Source organism: Crocuta crocuta, unplaced genomic scaffold, assembly GCF_008692635.1.
Source record: "Crocuta crocuta isolate KB4526 unplaced genomic scaffold, BGI_CrCroc_1.0 scaffold431, whole genome shotgun sequence".
Lineage (NCBI taxonomy): Eukaryota > Metazoa > Chordata > Mammalia > Carnivora > Hyaenidae > Crocuta > Crocuta crocuta.
Genome location: NW_027528859.1, coordinates 5,335,344 through 5,345,842, shown reverse-complemented (window position 1 = coordinate 5,345,842; position 10,499 = coordinate 5,335,344). Strand labels below are relative to the sequence as shown.

General features: G+C 45.0%; 1 protein-coding gene across 2 annotated transcripts in view; it reads right to left on the bottom strand.

The window, feature by feature from the left end:
* CD72 (CD72 molecule) overlaps positions 1-686 on the bottom strand; it is a 7,780-nt gene extending 7,094 nt beyond the window's left edge. For both annotated transcript variants that reach the window (XM_077756237.1, XM_077756238.1), the window contains exons 1-2: positions 546-686; positions 349-456 (exon numbers count right to left, since the gene is read on the bottom strand). In XM_077756237.1, the coding sequence (XP_077612363.1) occupies positions 349-456; positions 546-627 (190 nt within the window). In that variant the 5' untranslated portion in view covers positions 628-686. The remainder of the gene's footprint in view (positions 1-348; positions 457-545) is intronic.
* Between the last annotated feature and the right edge of the window lie 9,813 nt (positions 687-10,499).

Genomic DNA, 10,499 nt, shown 5'->3' with positions numbered 1-10,499 from the left:
AAGCTCCCCCACCCCCCTCCCCTCCCCTCTCTTCTCTGTCCCATGACTCCCCACTTCCCATTCGAACTCCTCTCCCCACAGGGCTGCCCTGACCGCTCCCAGGAGCCACTGTCTCCCCCCTGGGATCTCCACCTTGCCCCGGGGAGCTTTATTCTTCCCTGGCTCCCGTTTATCCAGTGCTCAGTCTTCTCTTTCCTAAGCACCCCCTCCTTTCCCAAGGGTGTTGTTCCCTCTTCCCCCACCCCAAGAATACTGTGGACTCGCAGCTGGAGACACAGCTCTCCTCGCACCCCTCCTCCAGCCCCCCCTCCGCTCCCGCCAAACATACACGCTCTGGGCATTCCGTACCTGCTTTGTTCCCTCCTCCAGAAGAGGCCAAGCTCAAGGGCCCACCTGAGACTGAGGGCACTTGTACATTCTCGTAGGTGAGTTCCTCATCCTCATCAGCCTCCATGTCTGGAGAGGAGAGAAAAGGTGGAGGTGGAGGTAGGGTCATGAGGGAGCATAAGGTTGCAAAATCAAGGAGGTGCTTCTGACACCCTTACCGTGTCCTAACCGGCTGGAGATGTTCTTCTTCAGGGGAGCCTTCACAAACCGCAGGTCTGCATAGGTGATGGCCTCAGCCATGGCCCAGAGCACCTCTGCTCCCACCCTTCTCCCCCTTCTTCCACTGGCCCCAAGCTTCCCTTGACACTCTCCCCTCTGTCCCTTCACACTCTTAGGCTCTGTGTTCCTTTTGTGACTGCACAGCTTAGTGCTTTGCTCTGTGACTTCTAGTTACAAAAGAGGAAGATATGAGCAAATCTCAGACAGATGGGTTCGGTGAAGCGGACGACATCCCTAAGCCTCTGCCAGAGGGACAGTGGATGGGAAACTGAGGTCCACAACATGTGGGGAGAGGCTGGAGGTGTCACTGGATCACTACTCAGGTCCCTGTGTCCTGCCTGTGCTCCCCTTCCATGCATCCCACACCCACTTTGCCAGTACTGGGCTCTAAATGCCTATCCTCCTGACCATCTACCCTGATTTGCCCTGTGCTCTTCTCTTGGCTGCTCTGTCCACGGGCTTATCTATGTGTTGTCAGAGCTCTTTTGTGTCCAGCTAAACACAGGATCTCCCCAGTCACTGCTCCAGAATGGAACTCCATCTTCTCCATCACATTGGGGTACCCTACTTTGGAGCCCTTGCTCCTCGTCATCCTGGAGTTGCCAGCAGATATAAGTTCCCAGGAGGAGAACCTTGGTTTGGTGGGCCTCATTTCCCTATCAGTTTGGGGGCTTTCAGGGTAGACTCACTCAGCTCCCCTCCAGCTGTAGCCCCACAGAGCTACCAAGGATTTCACACATAGGAAGGTTCTTATTCCAAAGCCCTTCCTGAGAACGTGGCAGCCCTTTGGAGGATGCAGAGGATCTGGTACCACAGTGCTTCTCTTCTATAAACTCCCCCAGACTCCCTCTTCACAAACTTTCCCTGGCCTTCTGGGCCCTTGTTCCCTACTGATCACACATTCGGCCAGTCAGCCCCTTCCTCATTCCGTCTTGCCCCCTGCTGGACTCTGGACTCCAGACATCCAAGCTGGATCCAGCAAGCTGAGTCCAGGAGGCAGAAGCTTGGGGATAAGCCTGGGTGGGGGGTGAGGATGAGAAACAACCCACAGCTTGTACACTTTTGGAAAGCCTGCAGCACTGGCCACTTATGCACCCTGTGGGGGGTCTGGGAGGAGGTGAACAAAGGCATTGGGTAGGGGTGAAGAAGGGCTGCAGCATCTTAGAAGGGAGGCAAGGAAACAAAGCAGGGCTGGGTGCTGAGTGCACAGACTCTGGACCTGAGGTTTTATTTTCTTGGTTTGGTTTTAGTTTTTTCTCTTATTTTCCTTCTTAAGGTCTTCCTTAAAAAAAAAAAAAAGTCTCAACATTGGCCGTTTACACCCAGCCCCAAGGAAAAAGGGGCCATTCGTGGGAGAAGAGCAGGGGCTGGGAGGCCCTTAAGGGGGCCAAGGGCCTAGCTGAGGGGGAAACCAGTGGGGGAGGAGGGGTTGTTGCACAGTAATTCAAAAGTGCTCCCTAATGTTCTTTTACCAGCACGTGACCCCAAAAGGGCTTACTTCCGTGGGTAGCAAGAAGCTGGAACAAGACAAGGTATGTAGGTGGAAAAAACCCACTTGAAGTAGATGACATCTGCCCCCGCAGAACCTCTTCACACACTGCCACCTCTGTGGGGAGGAAAAAGGAAGGGGAAGGAGGTCCTCACCACATGCTAACAGCCGTAGTGTATGACTAGTGGTGTGTGGAGGGGTGCTGTAATGGGCCCTATGGGTCTGTTGAGAGCTCTGCCCAGCAGCACCCCACAGCCCACCCAGAAAAAGTGCCCACTGAGGTAGAAAAAAACACATTTGTCACCTGAGAAGAGGCAGGTATGTGCCTGTGTGTGAGTGTGCACATGTGTACATGCACCCCCCTGCTCTTTGCAGTCTGTTGGGGTAACTGTGTGAGGTGAGCATCTATGTCAAGGCTGCCGGGAGGATTAAGCTCAGAGGATTCTGTGGGCTGAAGGGTGCCTGTGAGAGCTGTTATTTTTTTCCATGGCAGGGAATGAGAGACCATTTTCAGAAAAGTCTTAAAAGGTCATGGGGACAGATTATAGAAACCTTTCTTTTTTAAGGCTATTTCCTAAGGTGTCCCTGCAGCTGCTAACCGTCCTTGCTCAATTAGTTTCCAGCAACCTTGTCCCCTCCCCCAGTCACCCTATGAGGACCTCCTCCAGATAACATAGGATGGTGTGTGTTGGTGGCTCCCTGGGGGCCTCTGGGGCCTGTGAGAGTGAGTGGGAGCACATAGAGCAGCTGGTGGCACGGGTGGGTGGGGGCAGTCAGGGTACTTGTATCTGTGGTATATGGGGGTGGGGCAGTGTATCTGTAGATCTGTTTTGCAGGAACATTTGCAGGAATTCAGTAAACTATAATGTCCCAGTTTTCACAAGAGAACATGGCCTGGATGCCAGGTAAAATACCAAACCAAGTGTCCAGTATGTGCTCAAAAAAAANAAATCAATGGATATGCTGCCTAAATGGGACCTTGGAGAGGCTTCAGGAGAGAGCATACCTGAATGCACCTGGAGTGAGCTAAACTGCACATCAGCAATGGCATAGACAACTTCAGCAGTCTTGGCCTGTATCTCTATCCTCCTTAGCTCTGTTGATGATGGTTACACATCCCCTTGTGACATTCTGCTTTCCCTTCCAACACCTTCTTTTCTGAATAGGGTGTGAGAGCGGGATCCTTCTTCCTCACGTGTGTCACGTGGGGCCTTTACGATATTGGCATTCATATTACCTTTCAAGATTGGATATCAGAGAGGAGCCCTGTAACTCAGGCTGTGCCTCCACCTGCCCAAATGTCAGGAGAGTCGGGGGGGAGGGGTTGTTGTTGTTTTTTAATGTTTTAATTATTTCTGAGAGAGAGAGAGACAGCGTGAGTAGGGGAGGGTCAGAGAGAGAGGGAGATACAGAATCTGAAGCAGGCTCCAGGCTCTGAGCTGGCTGTCAGCACAGAGCCTGATGTGGGACTTGAATCCACGAACTGTGAGATCATGACCTGAGCCGAAGTCAGACGCTTAACTGACTAAGCCACCCAGGTGCCCCTCCTGGGGGCTTTTAAGAGCTGAGAGGCCAGTGCTGTGCATTTCAGCTTTCCCATAACCGTTATATCATATAAGCACAGACACTCAACCCATTTCTTGCTCTCTCCTGGCCTCTCCATTGTTTATTACAAGGACTGGGTTGTAAAGGTAGTTAAGAGGAGGGAGCCCAGCTATGAGGACGTTGGGAAAGAATTTGCTGTGTGGAAAGGGGCTCATCTGTATGAACTTTGGTGAGGTGTAGCCCACATCAAGAAGTCAAGGAAGTCTCTTGAGACCCTGAAAATCAGGTTATATCCATCTTCATTACTTTGGTCCACTGGCTCTGGGAGGCCCTAATCTATAAACAGAGCATGGTACGCAGAATAATAGCGTCTCCAAAATGTTCACACTTTAATCCCCAGACTCTGTGAATATGTTATTTTACTTGACAAAAATGTAAATGTGGTTAAGAACTTACTGCATTTGGTAAAACATCCAAGATATGTTAAATAATAATAGCAGGCATCTCTGTCTAAATGTTTATTTCAATGGAAATCGTTTTAATATTTCACCCTTGAGAACAATATTTGCTGTTAAGTTTTGGTAAAAAGCCTTCATTATATTTCAGCAGTTTTCCTCTTTTTCATTTTTACTTAGAAGTTTTATTAGGAATTGTATTAAATTAGGCTGGCTCTAAATATTAAATATGGGAATTTTCTTCTTTTCCCATAGTTTTGACTAAATTAAATGCTGTGGAAGTTATCATTATTTAAGAATAGATAAAACTTAGCTCTGGTGCCATTTGAATGCAGTCTTTTCCAAAAATAGGCTAAGTCAGGTCTCTTCTCCTTGCTGACAAGAGAGCCCAATGCGAGACTTGAACTCGTGAACTGTGGGATCATGACTGGAGTCCAAGTAGGGCACTTAACCAGCTGAGCCACCCAGGTGCCCCTGATCACTTTGCTTTAAATATGTTTCTTCTAAGTAGCATTGACCAGAATTTGGTTTATAACAAAGCCTTAGAGTCTTTTAATGGAAGAGTTCAGTCCACTCATTTTTACTATACTGAGTGATATATTTGATTTATTTCCATCTTACTTGTTTTTGAATTTGTAAGCATTGTTGTGAACCCTTCTTTACCTTTGTTGCATTGAATGAATGGCTATTCATCCCATTTTCTCCTTGTTAATTTGGAGTTTGTCATTCTATTAATAGTTACCATCCTTTGCCCTGTTCTCTGAAATAGATGCACATGATTTTTCTAGTATGTGAAAACAGAATAACTGTTTCCATCATACTTTATTTATCTTCTACTTCCTCCCCAACCCAATAAGAAATGGTCTTTAGATTACTTTCACTACCTTTCCTCCTCCTCCTCCTCCCCCCCTCAGATCCTTGGAACACTTACTTTGCCTTACCCTCACTACCTGATTCCAAGAGTTTTCTTGAGATGACTTAGTCCCTATTAGAAGTTCCTTTATGATGTATGTGTTCCTTCTGTTTCAAGAGTTTTAGCGTTTATATGATGTGCTATACATATATAGACATAGATATAAATATATAGATCATGGTTCGTTGCACTCCACTGTTTTCTTTCCTCTTCCCTTGACCTTCACCTATCTTGAAGTCTGTTATAATTCATTTGTTATTTCACTAGAGTCTTTTCTTAAAAGTATTTCTCAGATGAGATACTGAATATTTTTTACAAATCTTCAAATATCTTTCTTTTCTCCTTTGCTCTCTTTTAACTTCCAGAGTTGCACATAAGAAGAAAGAACTTTCTGCTTGGAAATGTGTAAGATTTCCCTTATCTTTAGAGTTCAGGAATTTTAACCTGTAAAGGGTTGTATGTCTTCAGCTTAGGGAATTTTCACCTATTATTTCATTATAAACTCTCCTCTGCCGTTCCTTTTCTCCTGGAACTCAAAGAATTTGCAGGCTAAATCTCCTAGGTCTGGTTCAGTCTCCCGTCTTTCACCACACAATCTGCATTTCCATATTTTTGTTACATGTTTTGAGATATTTCATCTGTTTAATTTTCTGGACCTCTTTTAGAGTTTAGGAGTAACCATCCTCTCCTTTGATTTATGTATGGAAATTTTTAGTTCTGATATCACATTTTCTAGCTAAGGGAAATCTTTTGTGTTTGACCTTCACACATATCTCCTCCAGGCTCTCATTCAGTCAGAGATTCAATTGTTTCCTCCAGCGGGTCTCTCTGTCCTCTGGTTTGCCTGCATTCTCCTGGCCTCAAAGGCTGAGAAATTCAATCCACCCTTAGTTTTTAAGAGAGCTGGAGAGACTCAGCAAAGCCATTGATTGTTCCTGGGAAGGCGGCTGTTTCTGGAACTTGCTGCCTTCCTGAAGGTCCTTGTTCTTGGCTCTGAGGCTATTCTCCAGAAACTGGTCTGCAGGAAATTCTGCCAGGAACTCAGCAGAGCCCATTTAAAGTTCATCCTCTATAGCTGGGAGTTGTCAGACGGATTGTAGAAGGGAGAGGGTTTCCATATACCAAGACTTCCCTTGCTCTAAGTAGTGTAAGTATTATTGACAGGTACAGGGATAATGACCAAAAGACTTAAAAACAGAAGCCATTAATAGTAGGTGACTCTGGGAACTACAACTAAGAGTAGGAATGGGCTGGGGGAATAGCCTTTTACTCCCCCCTCCCTCACACTCAGTGCTAAGATTTCTTAACTTTGGCACTTTAAAAAATTTTTCTTTTCTTTTCTTTCTTTCATTCATATTTTAATTTACATCCAAGTTAGTTAGCATATAGTGCGACAATGATTTCAGGAGTAGATTCCTTAAGGCCCCTTACCCATTTAACCCATCCCCCCTCCCACAACCCCTCCAGCAAGCCTCTCTTTGTTTTCTGTATTTAAGAATCTCTTGTTTTGTCCCCCTCCCTGTTTTTATATTATTTTTCCTTCCCTTATGTTCATCTGTTTTGTATCTTAAAGTCCACATATAAGTGAAGTCATATGATATTTGTCTTTCTCCAACTAATTTCGCTTAGCGTAATACACGCTAGTTCCATCCATGTAGTTGCAAATGGCAAGATTTCATTCTGTTTGCTGAGTAATACTCCATTGTGTGTGTGTGTGTGTGTGTGTACACACACACAATGTGTATTTTATATATATAGATATATACACATCTTCTTTATCCATTCATCTGTTGATGGACATTTGGGCTCTTTCCATACTTTGGCTATTGTCAATAGTGCTGCTATAAACATTGAGGTGTGTGTGACCATTCAAAACACCATACCTGTATCCCTTGGATAAATACCTAGTAGTGCAATTGCAGAGTGGTAGGGTAGTTCTATTTTTAATTTTTTGGGGAACCTCCATACTGTTTTCCAGAGCGGCTGCACCAGTTTGCATTCCCACCAGCAGTGCAAAAGAGATCTTTTTCTGCATCCTCGCCAAGATCTGTTGTTGCCTGAGTTGTTAATGTTAGCCATTCTGACAGGCATGTGGTGGTATCTCATTGTGGTTTTGATTTGTATTTCCCTGATGATGAGTGATGTTGAGCATTTTTTCATGTGTTGTTTGGCCACCTGGATGTCTTCTTTGGAGAAGTGTGTATTCATGTCCTTTGCCCAATTCTTCACTGGATTATTTGTTTTTTGGGTATTGAGTTTGTTAAGTTCTTTATAGATTTTGGATCCTAACCCTTTGTCTGATATGTCATTTGCAAATATCTTCTCCCATTCCATCAGTTGCCTTTTAGTTTTGCTGATTGTTTCCTTCACTGTGCAGAAGCTTTTTATTTTGATGAGGTCCCAATATTTCATTTTTGCTTTTGTTTCCCTTGCCTCCAGAGATGTGTTGAGTAAGAAGTTGTTGTGGCCAAGGTCAAAGAGGCTTTTGCCCACTTTCTTCTCTAGCATTTTGATGGATTTCTGTCTTCCATTTAGGACTTTCATCTATTTTGAGTTTATTTTTGTGTATGATGTAAGACAGTGGTCCAGGTTCATTTTTCTGCGTGTCACTGTCCAGTTTTCCCAGCACCACTTGCTGAAGAGTCTGTCTTTATTCCACTGGATATTCTTTGCTGCTTTGTCAAAGATTAGTTGGCCATATGTTTGTGGGTCCATTGATCTGAATGTCTGTTTTTGTGCCAGTATATTTAGTTATTTTCTAACATTTATTTATTTTTTGAGACAGAGAGACAGAATGCAAGCAGGGGAGGGGCAGAGAGAAACAGAGACACAGAATCTGAAGCAGGCTCCAGGCTCTGTGCTGACAGAGCTTGAACTCACAAACCATGAGATCATGACCTGAGCCAAACACACACTTAACCTACTGAGCCACCCAGGCACCCCAGTACTTTTTTTTTTAATTTACTAAAAAATTTTTTAAATGTTTGTTTATTTTAGAGAGAGCAAGTGCACTTGAGCAGGGGAGGGGCAGAGAGAGAGGGGGACAGAGGATCTGAAGCAGGCTGTGCACTGACAGCAGAGAGCCTGATGCAGGGCCCAAACTCACAAACCGCAAGATTATGACCTGAGCCAAAGTTGGATGCCCAACTGACTGAGCCACCCAGGTGCCCCTCAACCTCAGCGCTTGTAACTTTTGAGGACAGAAATTCTGTATGATGAATGGCTGCCCCATGTGTTGCAGGATGTTTAGCAGCATCCCTGGCTTCTGCCCACTATATATCAACAGCACTCGCTCCCCAGCTGTGACAACTAAACATGTCTCTGTACGTTGCCAAGTGTCTCCCAGGGGGCAAAGTCACTTCTGGTTGAGAACCCCTGTTGTATACCTTTCAGTTCTATTTGATTGTTTTAACACACGTGCTCATACTATTCCTATAATTAAACATATAACTGAGATCATGAGACAGGGGAGAAAATATGAAGCTGTTGTGAAGAGGCAAAAACAAGAAGTAGAGAATTTACAATGCAGGATGAGGAAGCAAGTAGGAATAAATAAAAGAAGCAGAAACTCTGTCAGAGAGAATTCCTGAGCTATGGGACAGGAGGAGCAGGAGTGGGAAGACCCATGTACTCCTTTCTCTGAGGTCTCCAATGATGCTGAGATTTGAGAGCCAAAATCCGATAACAGTCTGCAAAGCCCCAAACATACCATAGCCACTGTTCTGTGATTCCCACTCCATTCGGCTTCCTAATTGCCCCAGGTGTCCTAAAAATAAACACCCCTTCACTTTTAAGCTAGGCTAAAAGAGTGTATTCCTTACAAACAAAGCCCATAGACTTGGTGCCCAGTGAAGAGATGGGCTCTCCACTATTTGCTGCCAGTACTATATTCACTTCTTAGCATAATACTTTAAGAGATACTCTGGTTGGGTGCCTAGGTGGCTCAGTTGATTAAGCATCTGACTCTTGATTTTGGCTCAGGTCATGATCCCAAGGTCATGAGATCAAGCCCCGCATCTGGCTCTGCTCTGAGCATGGAGCCTGCTTAAGGTTCTCTCCCTCCCTCTTCTTCTCCCCCTCCCCCACTCATACTTTAACACTCTCTCTAAAAATAAATAAAAAGTAAATTTAAAAGAGAGAGAGAGAGAGAGAGAGAGACTCTGCTCAAGCAAAGCAGTGGGAATGATGAGTAGGCTTCACATAAGGTCTGTAAGAGTGACTCTAGAAAGCTTTCCCTGGGAAGGGGGAAAAAAGACTTAGGCCATCCATCAGAGCTGTCATGTATAGGAGGGAGAAGTGTGACTGTATGATTGTGGCTCGGAGGCAGAATTGATGCTAAAAGTAACAGGGAGGCAGATTTTGGCTCCAAATTAAAAAAAAAAAAGTTTTCTCAAAAAAAGACTGGAAAGGAGTACTTGGTAAGGTAGTGAGGTCCCTATTTCTGTAAATGTTTAAGAAGAAGCTGGTAGGGTGGTTCTTGCAATGAGTATAAGCTTGGGCCAGATCTGCCAGCCTCCTCCCAGCTATAGAATTCTAGATATTTAAAAACCCTGGAAAGAGGCACATACTAGGCAAAATATTTTAGGGTCAAGTGACACAGCAGTAACATTTAAGTAAGAGGAGGGTGGCTGGTGGAAGAGTTGAGCCATAAGGGAAGATCTCAGAGGTTCAGCACCTTCCGCTGGCGCTGGTGTGCTGTTCTTTCCCCCACACAATTAGTCAGAACTCGTGGTTGCAAGAGATAGAAAACTCTTAGAATGACTTACGCAAAAAAAAAAGAAAAGAAAAGAAGGAAAGGCAAAGAAAGGAAAGGGAGGAAGGACGGAAGGACGGAAGGAAGAAAGAAAAAGAAGGAAGGAAGGAAAGAAAGAAAAGAAAGAAAGAAAGAAAGAAAGAGAAAATGCATTAGCTTACATAACCTAAAAGTTTAGAAGGCAGATCTAGCGCTGGTCGTGTCTGGATCCAAGGTTCAAATGAAGTCATTAAAACTTGGTCTCTCTCCATATCCCAGGTCTGTTTCCCTCCTTATAGCCAAAACAAGCTTGGAAGTTTAGACTCATCTTTACAGAGTACAGAGCTAGGCCAAAGATGGGAAGGGTCTTGGCTGGATGGCTTCCTACACCCACCCTCCCCACTTATAAGTAATTCCTTAAGAACTTCTAATCTTTGAGCATTTGTGGTCCCAAAGCCCTTTCCTCTTTGGTTCTTAGGCTTATCTTCTATCCTCTAAGCTGCAATTTCAGGAAGAGGGGGAAAGCTGGGACTCCAGAGGGCTGTTGCGGCTTCCCCTAATGATCTGCCCCTGGAAATTTGCCAGAAATGGGGCACTCCTTATGGCTGGAATCATATACCAGTCAGGGAAAGGAGGCCATTACGGAACGCACTCCTGGTGCTACAGAGGGGGAGAGAACTACCAGGTATTTGAGAAAGGAGTTGTCCAGCTAGAGAGATGAGGCATGGGAGTCCTCCGAAGGTGTCCGAGGTGGATCCA